Below are 20,419 nucleotides of genomic sequence, written 5' to 3' on the forward strand. Positions count from 1 at the left end.
AAAGGCCTCCATTAGGTAAGGAGACAGGGAAGACAAAGAGTGATGGACTAGAGGAGAAAGGGAGGAACAAGAAGAAGCTGTGCGTGAGCTGAGAGTGGGTTAACAGGTACCAGAGGGAGACATTTTGGAGGGGCTGTTTGGGGAAGTGGCCCAGGAAAAAAAGCTGCTAAGTGGGAAGGAAAAACAACCTTGGTGGCTGCTGCTATTTTAGGGCCCCTGGGCCAGAACCTGGAGTAGTGGGTGGGCTGAGGTTCCCCCCAAACCTTCCCCCACACCAACACAGAGCCTGTCCCAAGAAGGGAGACCAGGACTATCAACAGGTTTTCATCCCAAAACCATGGACTGTAATCAGTATGGCTCACTAAGCAACGGACCCTGCCTCCTGTAAAGAGACAGGGGTTGGGTATAGGACCACGGTGAGTCTCCGATACTAATATTATCTGCCTGTAGTGGAAGACCCATGGAGCACAGCCAGAACTCTGCCATACAAGTAATTTCTAAAAGGCTATGGTTTGTACTATGGCAGCACCTAGAGGACATCTGGAGCTTGCTTAGAGACCCTGCAAACTATCTAGACAAGATAAATCAAATACACAATAGCTTCCTCCAGACCACCTCTCCCCTTCTTCTATTCTATTTGGGTGCTCTGCCATGCCTTCCCCAATATGTCCTCTTTCCCCTCCCCTTCCCCGCCCACCCCAGGGCTGCATCTAGTCTGGCAAATTTTTCCGCAAAAGCAGTTGCTTTTGTGGAAAAACTTGCCAGCTGTCTACACTGGCCGCTTGTTTTTGCACAAAAGCACTGACGTTCTACTGTCTGAAATCAGTGCTTCTTGCGCAAATGCTTTGATGTTCCCATTCGGGCAAAAGACATTTTCCGGAAATGCTTTTCGCAAAAGGGCCAGTGTAGACAGCTGAAAACTGTTTTGCGCAAAAAAGCCCCGATGGCGAAAATGACAATTGGGGCTTTCTTGTGCAAAACCGCTTCTAGATTGGCACAGACGCTTTTCTGCAAAAAGTGCTTTTGCAGAAAAGCGTCCATGCCAATCTAGACGCTCTTTTCTGCAAATGCTTTTAACAGAAAAACTTTTCCGTTAAAAGCATTTGCGGAAAATCATGCCAGTCTAGATGTAGCCCATAACATTAGGAGCCGGTTCAGTACAAGAGTCTATGGACAGAAGCAGCAGCCAGCTGATGCTTCTTAAAGGCAAGGGGTGCACTAGAGGAAAAAGCTCACATGACCTCACTCTCTCAAACGCTCATTGCTCTACCCTGTCCTCCCCGCTTCCCCTCCGTGTGTGCGTGCCAGAAGCCACATATGGCCTCACTTGACCCCTACTGTTTCTCTTCCCCCATGCAGTATAAAACATACAGCATTAAACTGCCTTGGGCACAAAGTACCAGAAATGAAAGGTGGGCTTGCTCAAAGAAAAAGCCGTTTCCCTCTCCCATTCCTACTACTTTTCTCACTCTCCGGATTCTGGTTTAAAAACTATGAATGCAGCACCTTAGTTATACTGGAATGGCCCATATTTTTTATACAGTAAGTTGCACTTTACCAAAAGGAAACTAAAATAATTAAAACACAGATGCAAGTACCTAAACCAAGTACAGTACTGAACTGACAGGATGCTTTTTACTATGCCCTCTTGTCTAGATTTAATACTGCTACCTCCATGCTCCACTTCCCCAATTTCCATGAAAACTTAAAGTGAGGTGTTTCAAGTCTCCATTAAAGATAAAATGCTGAAATAACCCAATACCAATGGCCCAACAATTAATAGTGGGGCACAGAATCCCTGGTTTACATGTTTCCACTTAGGGAGGAACAATCTGTTTCTCACACACACAAAATGGGAAGTGACTGTCTAGAAAGGAGTACTGCAGGAAGGGATCTGGGGGTCATAGTGGACCACAAGCTAAATATGAGTCAACAGTGTGATGCTGTTCCACAAACGCCGCCCCTCCTTCCCCAATCATTGTGGGCTGCATTAACAGGAGTGTTGTGAGCAAAACACAAGAAGTAATTCTTCCCCTTTACTCTGTGCTGATTAGGTCTCAACTGGGACCCTTATGCACAGAACAGCTCATGCTTTAAGTGGCTGGCTGCTCTCTCCTCTGGACGCTAAGGAGGGAGGGAGGGGGAGAGTTCGCATGCTGACCTGACCCGCAGCAAAAATCTCTTCGCTCTCATTGGTTCTGGCCAATAGAAGCTGAGAAATTTTGCTGGGGGTAGGGGCAGCACGTGAAGCCTCCCTTCCCCTCTCCCATGTCCAGAGCAGAGCAATGTGGTGCAAACAGTCAATCACACTGGGATTGTAGCTCAGGTTCTTGCATGACTGCTGGCTGGAGCCACCTAGGTAAGCACCTCCCAGCACAGCCTGCCTCAGTCACTCTACCCCTTCTTTCCCCCACAACTACCTGCCCCAGGCCACTACCCAAACCCTCTCAACCCCTTTCCCTCCTTCTCCAAGATCACAACTCCCTCCCAGATCATGCACCCCCCCTCCACCCTCTCCCCCGGTCAGAATCTTCTCCTACATCCCAAGCCCCAGCCCCGATCACAAACCTCTCCTTCACCCAAACACCCTCTCAGACTCCACACTCCCTCCTGCACCCCATTCCTTACCCAAAGCTGCCTTCTGCACCCATTCTCCATCCCAGACCCTGTACCCCCCTCCGTAGAAGTGTAGTCCTTGACCACTTGCCAAAATCTTGGGAGAGCCCCCCCTTTTAAAAACTATTGTCCACTCCTGATCTAGATGGTGCTTGGTCCTGCCATGAGGGCAGGGGACTAGACTAAATGACCTCTTAATGTCCCTTCCAGTTCTAGTATTCTATGAAATGAGGGGCAGAAGTATCACTAGGATAGTATCTGACCAATTGAATCAAAGCCCTTCTCTCCACACTTGGTCCATGTTTGCCTCAAAGACTTTGGTTATTCTGCCAAAAGCTTAGAAAGAGGATTTATTCTTTAAATGCTGTGTCGTGGAGCAAATTTAGGTAATTGTGGGAAGCCTCCACAGTAGGGAGATTATATTTGTGCCTTGTCAGAGTCAGAACAGCATGAAAGAGGAAAAACAAGCAATTAAAGCTTCATTAGCCTGGCTGGAGTCAACATGAAAAACACTAACAGCCTTTCCTTAGGGCACTCATCTCTTGTTAATGCTAACAGTCTTAGCAACAGTCTCCTATGCTGGATTCAGCAATGACGATTTTAGCAGGTGCAGCATGGCTATGTTACGTAGGAAGTTGTACCTAGGCCTAAGGCACAAGTTGGTCAGTTTAATTCTGCATTGCCTGGGGTTTTGGTAATCGAATTAACATTAACATTGCATTTCACAGGTGCATATGTGATATTAGGCATGGAAAAATGTTAAACAGAGTTGAGCTTGGCAAACACTGTGTAGACAGTACTTTGGCATCTGTAAAATTGTGGTTCGCTGAGCTGTTGCTCTCAAACAGCCGTACGTCTTTGGCACAGTTTTACTAAGAAAGGCAAGGTTGGACAGGTGCCACCAGTTTGTCCCCTCATCTATTTGAAAGTGTCTACTACCTGCTCAACAGGAGAGTCACTTAGGAGTATGGTGCTCCTTAGTACTCTGCTGCTGTGTGTGCTGTGATGAATTCAAGTGCAACAACTCTAACTTTTCAAAACCTGTTCTTAACTAAACTAGAGCAACATACACTGATAAAAGCTAACTGCAGAGGACATAGACTTTCAAGGACCAATGGAAGTCAGGAGTGGAAATTATAAATTGCTGTCAGACAATTAAAATGGGTAGAACGGAACCGGGATGGCTCCTAAACAAATTCACTCTTAAGACAGTTGCCCTTCCAGGTTTAGCATCTGGACTCTGTTGAACAGATACAAAATGTTGCTGTGTATAATTCCTCAGGGATTGATTATCAAATTTTATAGATGTCCAAAAACCCAACCCCCTTCAAACAAACATTTAACAGGATAGTGTATTTTAAATAATTTCTTTGTTAATATTCTTAATGCATGTATACATGAAATCTTGTATTAAAAAATTAAGGAAAAATCTTAATTTTTTCAGAAGAAATTTTAAATGCAGAAATATTGACAAAGGCTAACAAAAATACAGCTTTGCTTTTTTCTACACCTATAAGAATTAAATTTTTGCAGTTGTTTAGAACTTGCAAATAAAAGCAATTCTCCAAGTTCTAGAGATTCTCACAAAAGGACCACATTTTATTATATACATAGCTCTGATGTGCAAGTATGCAATCCATATGTACACTTACATTCCTAACTGTTTACATCATTCTAGAGTATTCACAGTAGAATCAAGCTTAAGGTTAGAAATGTGAGAAGGCCATAACAGTGATTGATAGAAAAGAAAATAAATCAAGATATGCTGTGGGATTTTTAGGATATTTAAACCTAGTTGCTAATTAAGCTAGAATTTCATTTTGGAGCAGACTAAAAATATAGTTTTGAAACAAATTGTAACATAAGTTACTATTACCAAAAGCATTATTAAATCAGTCTTCTGAGTTAAGCAATAGCACTGACCAGAAAGATCCTCTTGCAGAGAAGCTGCTGCAACCTTGCCCTAACACTAAGTGGCTATATATCGGTCACTGCTTTGCATATTAATATGCATTTCAATACCTGTGTTGTGCATTTATAGAGAATTAATTTACTTCATTCAAAACACTTTATGTGGCTATATCTGCAGCCCGTAGTTCAAAGGAAGTGTAAAAGAGAATATATGCTGCTGAAGACTTCACAGAGGATGCGGAGATCTCAGACACTTCATGATCATCAAACTTATACCAGCGCTGTTTTATAGCATTTCTGCAGTAAGCAGTGTAGTGCCCTCCATCCAACCCTCCATAATGATTCTGGTGAGAAAAGAAGTGAAATGAGATTAAAACAATCCTTTCTTTTTGGTAAGAGTCCCTCTTATGAGCTGATTAATAATTTAACCAATCTATGCTTTTGCTACTATTTCTGCCCTTAGCTAAAATAATAAACTTGAATGCCATGCTTTGGCCAACATGAAGTCCCATGGCAATAAATATCAGACACCCTCCTTCTTTCTTCCCCAGCTTAATTTGTATCCAGAGAGGAGGCTTAGAAACCTAGGTGAATCAACATGACTTTGTAATACTGTCCTTGCAGATACAGTTAAAAAAAATGGATTTACACCTAAGTTTTAAAGTTGGCTGTGGGTACTTACGGATACTGAAAATAGGTTGTATCTCTTCAAATTACTCTTTAGACCAATAACATATTGTGACAGGTCAAGACTTTCCAAAGGGAAATCTACAGATGTTTGAAGCTTTTGCTTCCACCTTCCATCATAGGAAAATCTAGAAAACACAAAATCAGCATTATCCAGGGAGACATCTCAAGTGGATGGCGTGCTTATTTCTTACTCACTAATTTCCATAGAATCATAGACTACTAGAACTGGAAGGGACCTCCAGAGGGCATCAAGTCCAATCCCCTTCCTTCATGGCAGGACCAAGCACCATCTATCATCCCTGACTGATAGATGCCTCCCTAACCTGTCCTTAAATATTTCCAGTATTGGAGATTCTACAACCTCCCAACACAATTTATTCCAGTGTTTAACCACCCTGACAGTCAGAAAGTTTCTCCTAATGTCCAATCTAAACCTCCCCTGCTGCAATTTAAGCCCACTGCCTCTTGTCCTATCCTCAGAGGTCAAGGAGAACAATTTTTCTCCCTCCTTGTAAATACCCTTTTAGATACTTGAAAACTACTATCCTATCCCCTCTGTTTTCTCTTTTCTAACCTAAACAAGATCAATTCTTTCAGTATTCCCTCAAAGGTCATGTTTTCTAGACCTTTAATAATTTTTTTTGGCCTACTCTGAATCATCTCCAACTTTCTCCATCTTTCTTGAAATGTGGTGCCCAGAACGGGACACAATACTCCAACTGATCAGGCTAATCAGGGAGGAGTAGAGTGGAAGAATTACTTCTCGGGTTTTGCTCACAACAACATGCATCCCAGAATAATTTTCGTTTTGTTTTTTTTAACAGCAGTGTCACACTGACTCATACAGGCAGTCCCCGAGTTACGCGGATCCGACTTACGAACGGGGCTTTTCTCGCCCCGGAACGCGCGGGCGGCGGGACCGTGTCCTCCGGGGCGAGAAAAGCTGCTCCGGGTGTCCTGCGTCTGCTGGGGGGGGGGGTCCCCAGCAGACCAGGGACACCCGGAGCAAAGCCGCGGAGGCGGCGGGGTCCCGCGCCTCTTCGGCTTTGCTCCGGGTCTCCCTGGTCTGCTGGGGGGGAGGTGGTGCGCAGCTAGTGTGCCCCCCCCCCCCCCCCCCAGCAGACCAGGCTTTTGTTGTGGACGCCTGGGGTAGAGCAGCTGGGGTGCTGCCGGGTTGGTCCTGGGGGACCTACCCGGCAGCGCCCCAGCTGTTCTGTCCCAGGCTCCAGATTCAGCCGCTGTTGAAACTGATCAGTGGCTGATTCCAGGAAGCTGGGGGCAGAGCAACTCTGCCTCGGGCTTCCTGTAGTCAGCCCCTGGTCAGTTTCAGCAGCAGCAGCTGAATCTGGAGCCAGTTCCAAGTTGCGTACAAATTCAACTTAAGAACAAACCTATAGTCCCTATCTTGTACGTAACCCGGGGACTGCCTGTATTTAGCTTGTGGTCCACTATGACCCCTAGATACCTTTCTGCAGTTCTCCTTCCTAGACAATCGCTTCCCATTCTGTACGTGTGAAACTGATTGTTTCTTCTTAAGTGGAGTACTTTGCATTTGTCCTTATTAAACTTCATCCTATTTACCTCAGACCATTTCTCCAGTTCTGAATTATGACCCTGTCCTCCAAAGCACTTGCAACACCTCCCAGCGTGGTATCATTTGCAAACTTAATAAGCGTACTCTCTATGCCAATATCTAAATCGTGATGAAGATATTGAACAGAACCAGTCCCAAAACAGACTCCTGTGGTACCCCACTTGTTATGCCCTTCCAGCATGATTCTGAACTATTAATAACTACTCTCTGAAAACAGTTATCCAACCTGTTATGCACCCATCTTATAGTAGCTCCATCTTTGTTATATTTCCCTAGTTTATTGATAAGAAGATCATGCAAAATCATATCAAATCAAAGTACAGGTATTACTGCATCCACCATTTTCCCCTTATCCACAAGACTTGTTGTCCTATGAAAGAAAGTTGTCACACTGGTCTGATATGATTTGTTCTTTACAAATCCATGCTGGCTGTCACCTATCACCTTATTATCTTCCAGATGAATTCCTTAATTATTTGCTCCATTATCTTCCCTGGCACAGAAGTTAAGCTGACTGGTCTAAAGTTTCTTGGTTTATTTCCCTTTTTATAGATGGGCACAATATTTGCCCTTTTCCAGTCTTCTGAAATCTCTCCCGACTTCCATGACTTTTCAAAGATGACAGCTAATGGCTCAGACACCTCTGCTATCAGCTCCTTGAGTATTCTAGGATACATTTTGTCAGGCTCTGGTGACTTGAAGACATCTAACTTTTCTAAGTAATTTTTAACTTGTTCTTTTTCTATTTTAACTTCTAAACTTACCACATTTCCACTAGCATTCACTATGTTAGGTATCCACTCACCATCAATCTTCTTGGTGAAAACCAAAACAAAGTTGTTAAGCACTCTGCCATTTCCAACTTTTCTGTTATTGTTTTCCCTCTTCACTAAGCAATGAGCCTACCCTGTCCTTGGTCTTCCTCTTGCTTCTAATATATTTGTAGAGTATTTTATTGTTACCCTTTATGTCTCTAGTTACGCTTTTTAACTGAGATGTGAGCTTACTGAGGTTAAATTAGGCTTCATAGCTAAGCAATGTGACCAGGTTACCTTACAATTTAAGGCTGCAATACTGCAAATATTTGTACATGTAGGTAACTTTACATGCTCAACTCAACAAGATGACTCATGGGGGGAGTCTATGAAATTAAGAAGCAGATGAAAACTAGATGGAAATTCTTGATGTCCATGGGCACGTCTCCTCCTTAACATTCTGTATTTTTTTAAAATATCTATTGCTTTACTACTCCTAAAGGCCACGTTACATTTATTAATAGATACACATTCACAAATTTAGTACCATACCGTTTCAAATGCACAAGAAGAACAGGTGGCAGTTTCCAAATCTCTATTTTTTTCAAAGAATCTCTTCGCATTTTGCAATGGCTACAGTAAAATCTGTTGTTATCTGTAAGTTTCTCCTCTTTGGAAAATAATCTAAGACATTCCTAGACCAAAACATAGAAAACACACTTAAAAGCTTGGCTTTTATAAAAATAATGATGTAGCACAAATATTTTGTCTGTAAATGAACATGAGCTACATGTATTCTATGTTTCATAAAATAGTTAGACTTTATCCCATGACTTAGGTTATAGGATACTGCTTTTTAAAAAGCAGTAACTATATTTAGAACATAGATAGTAACGATATGCATTGTGCAGTAAAAGATACTTTCATGAATAAAATATCCTATAACCTGCAATAAGAGTTCAGTAACTATAAAAAAGAGTTATATTTAAACTACAGCAGCACAAAAGGCACCTACATCTCAGTGTAGTCATGTACATAAAAATCATTGACTTTTTTTAGATCCTCCTCAAATAAATGACATATACCATGGCTAATCATAGAGCAAGTTACAATGGTGATACTGATGTACCTCCAACCAAAAAGGCTGAAGCAGAACCATACAAAAACCATGAAGAGTAATTAATTTATCGCACTAACCTACCTGTAGTGTACATTTACTAGTGGATGCAAGTGGCAATGACAAATACATGAAAGCCTCAAATGTTCGAGACTTTTTGTGACATGTAAGACATTGCACTGTAGATTTGAACTGGCCTTGAAAAAGTGCCACAATAATAGATTCATTGAGCTGCTTGTGTTTATGCCAGGCTAATTCTGATGCTTTGAAGTCATCAAGATTATCATTATTTTCTTCCTTATACCTCTTCCGATTGTCAGCCTGGATATTAGAAAATTAAAATACTTTATCACCATAAAAGAGCATTTTATAAGTACAGATATGATCAAGTTTTAAAAACCATACAAATTTGAAAACATGCCTACATGCTATATAATTTTTAGCTAGTTATAATTTTTGTGGTGCTCTTTAGCATTTCCTACAGGTGCACTGGTTTAACATCTGTTAGGATGTACACCTAGTTTTACTTCCATCAGAAGAACATCCCATAAGCAATGGCAGCATAGGCATCATGATAAGCAGGCATCCACTGACAGTTGATTTAGATAGTTAACTCCTGAAATACAGATTTGCTTACTGAAGGCTTCTTGCACAAATCTTTTGCCATATTTTTGAAGCACTCTGGTTTATATATTTTAAAAAGAGTCACACCATGAATAGCAACTGTGATGGAATCCAAATAGTAACAACAAATTATCTCTCCACCCCCCTCCCCCCCAGGCATTAATTACTGCATGAAAATGTTGCCCTTTCTGAAAAGCAATACCTCTAATATCTGCATGGGTGGAATGTGGGAGACAGATTTAAATGCAAGAACGGAACTTTGAAAAAAAGGATATTATCTTAAAATAAGTTGAGTAAGTAGTTATTCTAATGCATGATCATGATATGGAGAATGTATAAATATCACTACACACAAAGGCACAAGTATGCTGCAATTTACTTACTTGCTAATGGGCCATAAGAGGTCATAAAAATAAGGGGGGAAAAAAGACAGACTGAAGACAACACTTTAAAATGAACAAACATCTGAATATATATTACTGGCTTTATTATACATTTAATTCAGGAAAAAACAGGTAAAGGATCCATAATTATCTTAAATAATATTCCTTTTAAGTTTGGGGAAGAGAAAATTGTTCAAAGGACTTTGATTTAATCAAAATTCTAAGGGGGGGGGGGAATTATTATTTTCAAACTGTGAAAACATTCTAATTAAAATGAAAAATGGACTCATGCTACACAACGGTAACAATGTGCAAACTGCCACTTGTGTCTAATTTCTCATTTAACCTCTCAATTGTAGTGTTCTTAGGTTCAATTATTGGCTTCTCCTCCAGCTACTTTGTCCTGAAATAAGCAATAAGCTAGTCTGAATATGGCCACTCAAGATTCCTCCTGATACAAGGAAAATTTTGGTAATGCAATGCTAGTGTAGTTAACCCTACCTCAGCTGTCCCTTCTGCTCTATACAGGAGGAGTGCAGGGGCAGGGCACACAGCATTTAGATACAGCTAGGGCATCCCAGCCAAACCAATATCCGGAGATTGTTTCAAAGCCACCTTTCCACACTCTCACATCCACCTCCCTCTTCCCCCAGCAGAGTCAAGTATAAACCCAATACAGCAGAGAACGTGAACCCATGCATAAAGAAGGCATGCAATTTTGCACACAGACTTTTCCAATCAAGTCCTTACATCTACCACTTATTTTCATCTTCACAAGAATACAACATCTTATATTTCTGTTTTGAAATCTAACAGATATGGTGTTTATCACAGGGGATTACTTACCTTATTTAGGTCTTCATGCAGTCCATCCATTAAAAACAGGAGCAATTCCTGGGAGTCTTGCTGGCTGTATCCTGAAAACTGGTCATTGATCTTTCCTATTGTAATTTTAAAATCTTTTGGACTGATATATCGGTATTGCCCTGTCCATAATGCTTTCATTATGATGCCAAACTCTTCTGCCACTTCCCCTTTATGCCCCAAGAGATTCAACCTATACAATTAAATAGAAATACTGAGTATTAAGTTAAGCCATTAAAATAAATCAAAACAATTTCCCCTTTTTAATCCAAGACTGTGGGAAGACAAAAGTAAATTTTCCCAAGATTAGACAATCAACTGATGTCCTGAGCCTTTACAAACATGGACAAATGTTTGGTTCCTAATGAGCATTACTGTTCAAGTACTCCAGGCTGAAGCAGTCAATACCTTTATTTACTTTACCAATTTGAACCCAGCCAGAGGGGTCCATTGAAGGTAGATGCAGCAATTTTTCACCTCTCTGATTTGTACCAACTGCTACCAAGACTTGCTCTTTTTAATCTTGTAATATGACCAAGCACTGAGATGGTGGGTGTAATCGAAGGAGTCTCTATGGCAAAGCACACTATCATATCTCAAACCGTCAAAACCCCACAAAAATGTATACTCGAACATCTGTTGTAATATGTCTGAGGTTTTAAAGACCATAACAGCCCCATTTTATGTTTTGAACAAAAAATAGTAACAGTGGTAAATACACATTCTGAATTCAGTCCTGAAATAATTCAACACAGAATAAGAATATTTGTTACCTGTTAATGTCCTCTTGATACAAATTTCTATTGAAATAATCAGCCAGAAGCGGGGCATTGCAAAGACACTGCAATATGGAGTTCATATAGCAAGTGTTCCCTAAATTACGAAGCCCTGTGAGAGCTGGTCCTGATCCCCCAAACACAGGGTTAAGATTACGAATCTGTTGTGCAGATAGCCTTGAGATTTCAGCTTTAGTGTAATACACTGGTCTGTAAGGAAGAAATTGTTGTTAGCAAAGTGGAGTTTTCAATTCTGCCTTAGGGTCTATCATAATGCTCTGTTCATGTAGGCACCTTTTTATTCCCTTATTGTTGTTGGTCAAGAGTTGGGAGCTCATAGAAGGCAGTGAGTTTTAGCCCTTGGAGTTAAATATACCTCATGTCATTTAACAGAATTCTCCAGCCAAATGGTGTTGACTAGCTCGGAAGAGATATCTGTCCCTGGCTGGAGATACAGAGCTATGTGCTCAAAGCACTCAGAATATCAATACACCCCTCCCTCCAAGGAAGCCATAAAATATCATCATTTAAGGTATGCAGGCCTAGACATGGGACTAATGGGAGATTCTGTAGCAAATTATGAATACTGGTCTGCAGCGATGCACAGGGATAGCCCAAATCAATGTTTCTTAAACCGTGGGTCAGGGAGTGAACTGTAATGTAACTAAGAAATGGAAAACCTTTTCATTCCACAATAAAACAGCCACCTTACACATACTAGTAGACAAACAAATGGCTGTCATTTACCATCACTCTTCACATAATGCTGTCTACAATCTATATATGTTATTGTTGGTAAACAAGGAGAAACCACTTTTCAGTGATGATCACAGTATGCTGTATTCTGCTTTGAGCTTTACAGTTATGCAGTTTAACTTAATCAGAAATATTCCATGTAAACCAATGGCAAAAAGTTCATAGAATTCTGTTGGGCAAACTATACACCCTACAATAGTGTAACAGCTGTGATGTTTGATTTAATTTATCAGACCTACTTATTTTCACGACTGATTGCAGGAGTTACAGGAATTTTTTTCTTCTCTTCCTCCTGAATGGCTTGGGTTATATCTGGTGAAGAGTAGGATCGCTTCAGTTTGGAGTGTTCTCTGTCCCGTTCAGCAGTCACCTGTGGCTTGACTTTATGAGTTGGTGAAGTGGATGGAAGGGTGGATGAAGGAGCCATTTCCGGGGGATACATATGAACAGTATTTGTTGGCGAGTGGTAATAACGAAAGGTCCCAGTGATTGGATCCAGAAACTTGGGTAACAAAAATTAATAGTTTTTAAAACTGAATAAAATCCCTCAATAGACTAATTGGCTAATATTAAAACTACTAAGTACACTGTCGGAGTAATTCTAATATGAATACTAAAGTATATAGCCTGCAATATGATTTGATTTCAATACTCAGTGATAGTATTATTCTTCCCAAAGTATGCATTAAATATTGACCCCTGCCAAAATGCTAAAAATTGCTGACAAAGCTCCAGTCATTATATTAACAATAATCTTAAGATTAAGATAAAAACAATCACATAAGTTTCAAGAGGAGTGAAAAAATGTCAACTCCAATCTAATTTATAATGAATGTGCAAATAGAAGCCATCATCACATTCTGGGTGTCTAGATTGTTGTAAATTATAATTACCTTTGCCCAGCCTGTAGGCAATCCTGGTACTATCCTCCCCATTTCTTCACTTCGTGCTCTCATCAATGGCTCCCGCTGGGACTAATAATACAATTAAAATAGAAGGGCATGTGAAATTATTTCTATGCGCAGAATGTCTAGTTTGTCTTTGGTATTCTGTAAATGCTCCATGTAGCTAAAAGAAGAACATAGAACAATAAGACATACTAGTGTTCCAAGTAGAAATTTGGATTTGGTGAATTGTGGGGGTTTTAGGGTACGGTGGAGGGAGACAGAACTGATAGCGTGGTTTTATTATTTAGCATCTCCTGATCTAAATGAACAACTTTCATTGTCACACCTTCCAAAATAAATCCATCTAATAGGTATATCTCATAGAACTGGAAGGAACCTTGAGAAGTCACTGAGTCAGGTCCCCTGCCCTCACGGCAGAACCAAGTACCATCCCTAACAGATTTGCCCCAGATCCCTAAATGGTTCCCTTAACGATTGAACACTCAGTCCTGGGTTTGGCAAGGCCAATGCTCAAACCACTGAGCTATCCCAAATATAAAATAATTTGATTCCCCAACTCCTTTTATTATCAAAATCCTTTTAGGTAGGAGTCTTCTTGCTATATTTAGGAATGACTCTCTACCCTGCTCCAAAAAAAAAAAAAAAAACACCTGTCACCCCTCACAAAGTGGAGGTTATCATAGGATGACAAAGATACTCTACACTTGGGCTATGTCTACACTGCAAGGTTTTTGTGCAAAAATGGTCATTTTTGTGAAAAAACCTGCGGAGCATCCATACCTCAAATGCGCTTTTGCGCAAGTAAATCAGCAGTAAAATGGCAGAACAGAGGGCTTTTGCCAGTGTAGGTAAACCTTCTTCTACAAGGCATAACTCCCTTTTGCGCTACTGCTATTGAGCATAAAGGCAAGTGTGGACGCTCCAGAGGGGTTTCTTGCACGAGAAACCCCTATGGGAAAAAGCACAGGTGCTCTGATGGCCATCTGCTCTGGGTTTCTTTCAACTACATATAACACACTGTATTTACTTTACGTCTTTCAGTATCTTGATCAATATCCTCTTTTTGATCTTCACTTTCTGTTGTCCTTTAACCCCAGTATGCTGTAAAAGATTCTGAAGAGACTTTCCATTTTCAGGTGGAATTATTAAGTGTCAGTAAGCATGTGGAACTTTGCTATAGCACAAAAAAATTTGGGGGGCACACCTCAATTTGTTTGACAAGAACAAGTACATACGTGGCACTTTACCTCAAAGCAGCACCTTTGAATCCCTATATTCACCTAGTATATAATAAAGATATATTCCATACACAACATGCCTTGTAAGATATGATCTGATGTAATCCATTGTTCTGTCAAAAATGTACATGATTAGTGTGTATGAAGTTATGAGATTTTGCTATCTGATTGTTACTGAAATATGTAAGACTAGGAGGTGTCCAATGCCTTGTCTCCTGTAAGATTTAAGATGTAGACTGCGCTCTTACCTTTTCTTTGTTAGCTATGTCTAACCATCTGTGCTTACCACCTGCAATAACTAGTGTAAGATGGACTTATGCACTTAAAATCTGTTTTATACTTTACCTACAACTAGGGATGCTAACTATCATGTATTTGTGTAAATGTGTAACTACTGGATTTTTTAGCGGTTACATGTTTACATGCTGTGGGGGGACGGGTAGCAGGTGGGAGCTGGCTCCCTGCAAACACTGGCTCCTGCCTGCTCCCCTACCCCCTGCTGCCTCAGAGGCAGCAGTGTGAAGGGCAGGCAGCTCAGTGGGAGCCGATATGTGCGGGAAGCCCGCTTGAAAGCTGCTTCCCGTGCGTACTGGCTCCTGCCAACCCCCTCCTTGCACTGCTGCCTTTCTATCAGAGCTTAAAAGCTGGCTTCCTGCGCTCCAGCTCCCACCTGGCCCCTCCTGCACTGCTGCCTCTGGAGAAGGGAAGGGAAGTGGCTCGGGGGGAGCAGATACATGGGGGGAGCCAGATTTCAAGCCTCTCCAGAGCTGCCTGTTCCCCTTCTGCCTCCCCCTTTGCTGCCTCTCACAGTTGGCTCCCCTGCAAACACTGGCTCCTGCCTGCCTCCCACGTATTGCAGGCAGTGAGGAGGAGGTGGCTCCATGGGAGCTGGTACATGTGGGAACGGGAGCTAGTTCCTCACTGGCACTGGCTCCCACCTCCCTCCCACCCGATACAGAGGCAACGGGCAGGAGGGAGGCACGCATGTAGTCATTTACATGATTAACCTAGGCTTATTGGTTAATTGTGTAAATGACTACATGCTTACATCCCTGCCTAAAACTGTGTGTTTTGGTTGAAGGACTTGTGAAATCTCAGCTCAGTGTGTCTTCTCCACTAGGTAATGAATGTACAGGCTCTCTCTTTTTCTGATGTTGCTGGGCTCAAGACCCACACAAACTAGGAAATCAGTAAAACTGGAATTATTTGCTATATCCATAAATACTATACTGAAAGAATAGTAAGATTGCAGAGTTAGACATTCAATCGTGAGGAAATACCAAAACTAAGTTTGTCTATACAACCTTGATTTGGCCCCCTTGTGTACACACATTATAACAGTCTTGAATTACATGATCATATACTATTTTTTTCACCCCAACAGGACCACTTCCTCATTAAAAAAAAATTCAGAACTAGAAACGTTATAAGCAATTGAAAATGGAGTCTTATAACGAAAAGCGCTTGGAGACCATTACTACCTGTGATATATTTTGAGCATTTAAGAATGCAACCAACACATTTTCCTTCAATTTTCAGTAGGTTTTCAGGCACTGATATTTAGAGTTCTCTGAATTTTACCAGTGTATCTGTTTGCAAAAAAGGGGAATGATAAGACACAGTTACAGACTAATTGTATGTAAGAAACTAGAATTAGTTTGCATTTGGTAAAAAGTGCCCTAACAGAGCAGTACATCACTGAAAAAATGTACTTACTACTAACCTTCCTAGACTGGATATTTGTTCACAACTGTCATAATATAACATATGTAGCCTGGCTGCAACTGTGTTCATGTGGTCCACATCTGAGAAATGCTAAAAATTTATTTTAAATGTTTATAAAGCAGAGATTCGTAGAAGTGTAGGACTGGAAAGAACCTAATAGGTCATATAATCCACCCTCTGCTTTCAAGGCAGGACTGCATAATAGTTTCTTGACATGGGGCTGTCTAACCCATACTAATAAACATCCAATGACAGATTCCACAACATCCCCAGGCAATTTGTTCCATTGCTGAACTACCTTGGCAATTAAGGTCCAACCTAAACCTCCCTTGCTGCAATTTAAGCCCATTGCCTTTTGTCCCATCTAAGACAAAATCATGGTGCAAGTGTAACTACTAAGGAGGTGCTAGCACATCTGCAAGATACTGATAGAGGAAAAAAAGAAACATGGATTTGATGAACTAATTACTTATATTTAATATAATCTAGAAAGTTTAAAAGTTGGATTTTTTTATATTTCTATATAAACTAGAAATGTTTACTTCTAACATCCCACAATTACTAGAGATGAGTTTATGGAGCTGCTGAAAGATTAAAAACTTCCTTTGCATTAATATCTCTGATGCATAAATTCCACATCCCCTAATCTGAAGATTAAAGACAATTTCAACAACTTTTCATGGTACATTTTCAAGCTGTAAATGCAATTATTAACCTGTAGTGAACTCTAACCTATTTCTTCAGATCTTCCAACTAACTTATTCTATTTCACAACTACAGGAAGGCAAATGTGACTGATCTTGTTCATGTCCCTCAGTATTTAGAAGGATAAAGAGGAGCTATGATGTCAAAGATACCAGAGTGGGGAGCGCACACATTAATAATACTATAGTCTTTATTCTCTCCTGCAGGTCTTTTGTCTAACACGGGCGTTTGCGAATTAGTTATGGCTCTGTGATTCTGTCTTTCCCAAGGATGAGTTAAAGAGTAAACAGAGGATTGGTATAGCAGAATAGAGTGCTACCATGCCTCTGAAAAGCCTCCTATGCTGGGGATGGAAGGGTAGCCAGAACAGGAGTCAATTCTACTGGTTCTATAATCAGTAGGGATTTCCTCAGCCTCAAGAGAATTCTCTGCTGCTCAGGTCTGGTCAGAATCTGTCTACTTTGTATTGCTTAAATAGCACAAAGTGAGACTGAGGATCTGCCCTCAAATTTGTTTTGACGACTTCTCTAGTTTTAAGTCAAAATGTCAGGTTACAAACAAAACCGTTACTTGCAGATTGCTTCCATTAATCGATAGCACAGTTCTGTCAGTAAGTGACTACTCCACTTTAGTTTTCTAGCTCTTAAACTGCTCGCTTACTAACCTTGCTTGAGACTGACACCCCTGTCAGAGATCCATCTCCTAATGCACGCCTCTGCATTTCTGGTGTTCGAGTCCCCTTTTCTTTTTCTTCCGCGGATATTTTATCAAGCTCAAGTTTTTTTGCAGTAGTAGTTTCTTCAGTTTTCTTTTGTCTTTTTTCTTCTAATTCTTCTTTGCATGCTTTCTGTCTTTCTTTTTGGTCCCTACTTGTTTGGTCTTCCTGTTCTCTTCTCTCTTGCTCTTCTTTTGTTTGCTGTAGGTCTTCTCTGAGTTCCTTTTCTTCCCGGTCCTCTTTTGCTTTATGTTCTTGCTCCTGCTTCTCTCTTTCTTTCTCTTGTTGTCTTTCCCGCAACTCTTTTTCCCGTTTGCTCTTCTCTAATAGGGAAGCTGTTTCTGCATGTATGCGGCTCTTCTCCTCTTCCGTCAGAGTGATCTTTGCATCAAATGATGGCTTTGTGGAACGATCTGGAACCATTCTTCCATTCTGAATAGGAAGTTTATCAGGGGTTGTAACTTCAGATTTTGGATTATTAACATCAGGAAATTTTGCTAAAGGCTTTTTAGTACGATCAATCTGGCACAATAAAAACAAAGTGTACAAAGTGTAAAATGTTACTAGAAACATTTGTTTACAGTCCTTAATATCACATACCATTCCTTTAACAACACTACTTTCTTTAACTAAACTGCTTTTGGACTTGTACAAGTAAAGCCTACCATAGTTGTCATCCATTTTTATAAAACAATCTGCTTACTTCCATCATGTTTGTTTTATCTGGCAGAAGCACACTTTCATTTGTGTCTTTCAGTATTTCCCTTTCATATACCTCTCCTAAAACTATTTTTTTTATACTGAAGAAACATTGTTTTGATTTCTATTCAGGGCTTCCAACTGAAAGCTATTATGAGAGAGCGCTTTATAATAAAGCTAAGATGTTAAAAAGATCTAAGTTTTTTCCTCCGTCCTCTTCCCCTTGAAAATGACTGCTTCAGCCCTTAAGAAATGTTAATAAAGTCCAGAAGTAAGTAAACTGAAATCTGCGCAGAACTTTGATGGAATCTCTTTCACTCATAGGTTCTGTAAACGAAAGTTTTGAAAAACAACATGGTGTTATTATCCATTTGATTTTAAAATGGGCTTGCACAATTGTTCTTGACCTGCATATTCTACCAGAAAGAAATGTTATTTAGCAGTTGCAGAACAGGACTAGAACTCAGAAATCAATGTTAAGAGTCTTAAATGGCCTCAGGCAAGTCACAAAATGGGTATGTTTCAGTTTAACCCATTAGCAGAATTAGTGTATTAGGTGAGTATTAATAGTTTATACAGCACTTTGAAGTTAAATAGCATTATAACTAATTATTATTAGAACTCCACAGTTATTCTCAAACTGTCAGGTCAGCTAGACCTTTCACAGAGTTACACTCCTGCTCTGAAGGGCATATTTTTCCCTTTCTCCTGATCACTGACACAGCATGTGACTTATTGGGAAGTCGATATTTAAGAGCTCCCTGGGGCTCTGACTAGGGAAAGCCTAAGTGAAGAGTCCTAAGAGTCTTTTTATTGAAACCTAGGGAAGATCCCGGAGGCTATGAGCAAAGTATAGAAAGTGATCTAGGGAAAAGCAAAGCTGAGTGTCGTTTCATGGCTCCTGGGTTGAAGCCTAAATTAGGGGGATGGCCCAGTTTTCCTTTCTGCCTCAGCTATACTGACAGAAGGAAACTAATACGTCTGTGACAAAAGGGCACAGGATTGCTATAAGCTCCCACCAAAAGAAAAGACATTAGAAAACAAGGAGAAAGGGCTGTTGTCCCAGGAAAGCAAAAGAACTGTGTGGAGCCCCTGCATGGACAAGAGCAAATCAATGCTTTATTATTTTTGATTGCTCCATATGGGGAATACACTTACTTCAGTTAGAAGACTAAGGCACAGAGAGAGCCTTGGGAAGACAGGCCACAGTGTCATGATGACTGGAAAACTGAGGTTAGAGATTCTCAAGGGTAAGCCCTCCTAGTTGACCACATGCTGTGTGATCAGAGTAATTGGGAATCTAATTGTATTAAGTCAGCAGTACTTAGGCAAATGCAGAAAGCTGTGAGGAAACAGTAAAACTTAAAGACTTTTCCCATTTGTAGGTCTCTCAATCTAATTAAAATGGTCAATACAGATCTACGATAGAGATTTTCTTTTAAATAAAAGCTTAAACAAGGAAAATCATCTTACTTGTGGGACACTTTTCACAGCAGATATTGGGGGGACTATAGGTGAACCATCGATACTAGGGAGAGCAGCAACTGGCACACTTGGAGTTGGTGCGTAATGTGATCCTATCTTCCCCACTTGGTTATCTTCCATTTCATCATTCTCTGTCACTTCTACTGGAGTGGGCTTTTCACAGACAACAGGTGGTGGAGGAGAAGGAGCTGGCTCTTCCAGAGAGGGATAAGTAAAATCTACTGAAAACCACAAATATAGAGCTTTTTGAAATAACAAATATAAGTTTTTTTTCCTAATATGAAACAGGAGCAGACTATTAAATAGGTTTAATATATTTAAATTACTGTACATAATTTTAGATGTTTTAAAAATTATTCTAAATATAGTTAAAATGTCATTTATACTTACATGAGACTGATACTGTTTCATTCTTGCCACGTGGGGGTGGAGTCACTCTAGCATTTGTTGTGTATTGGGGATAACAAAGAAGCCAAGTCTCATAACCTCCTTCCAAGATTAAAGGCTCATTCCGCAGTATAGTTTTACTTTCCCACTGGGGGGAAAAAAAAGGGACATTCTGAAAGTAGCAACTAGAGATGTAAAATTCTGTTTAATTGGCTAACCAGTTAAACGTTATGTGGTGGAGGAAGGAGACAGGCCTGGACTGCTCCGACTGGCAGGATGGAGTAGCCGTTGCCTGCGCGGGGCCCTACAAGGCTAGAGCAGCTCCCTGTCGGTAGGTGAGGAGCTGCTCCAGCCCTAACCAGTTAACCATTCACATCCCTAGAGCAATAGATACTTTAATTTACAACTCAAATTATGCTGAAACTTACATGCCTGTTACATTTTAGTAGGCAGGTTACTGTTCAGATTGAC

General features: G+C 40.6%; 1 protein-coding gene across 3 annotated transcripts in view; it reads right to left on the bottom strand.

Moving 5' to 3' along the window:
- Positions 1 to 4,194: 4,194 nt before the first annotated feature.
- The window catches only part of USP8 (ubiquitin specific peptidase 8), a 38,785-nt gene continuing 22,560 nt past the window's right edge, over positions 4,195 to 20,419 (bottom strand). For 2 of the 3 annotated variants that reach the window (XM_075897150.2, XM_075897152.2), the window contains 11 exons: positions 19,952 to 20,096; positions 19,550 to 19,782; positions 17,327 to 17,899; positions 12,980 to 13,060; positions 12,326 to 12,588; positions 11,328 to 11,540; positions 10,537 to 10,747; positions 8,768 to 9,004; positions 8,119 to 8,261; positions 5,210 to 5,342; positions 4,195 to 4,871 (listed from right to left, as the gene is read on the bottom strand). In XM_075897150.2, the coding sequence (XP_075753265.2) occupies positions 4,686 to 4,871; positions 5,210 to 5,342; positions 8,119 to 8,261; positions 8,768 to 9,004; positions 10,537 to 10,747; positions 11,328 to 11,540; positions 12,326 to 12,588; positions 12,980 to 13,060; positions 17,327 to 17,899; positions 19,550 to 19,782; positions 19,952 to 20,096 (2,418 nt within the window). In that variant the 3' untranslated portion in view covers positions 4,195 to 4,685. The remainder of the gene's footprint in view (positions 4,872 to 5,209; positions 5,343 to 8,118; positions 8,262 to 8,767; positions 9,005 to 10,536; positions 10,748 to 11,327; positions 11,541 to 12,325; positions 12,589 to 12,979; positions 13,061 to 17,326; positions 17,900 to 19,549; positions 19,783 to 19,951; positions 20,097 to 20,419) is intronic. The other variant, XM_075897151.2, reaches the window with a different exon arrangement.

This window comes from Pelodiscus sinensis, chromosome 14, assembly GCF_052426305.1.
Source record: "Pelodiscus sinensis isolate ZL-2025 chromosome 14, ASM5242630v1, whole genome shotgun sequence".
NCBI classification, from domain to species: Eukaryota; Metazoa; Chordata; order Testudines; family Trionychidae; genus Pelodiscus; species Pelodiscus sinensis.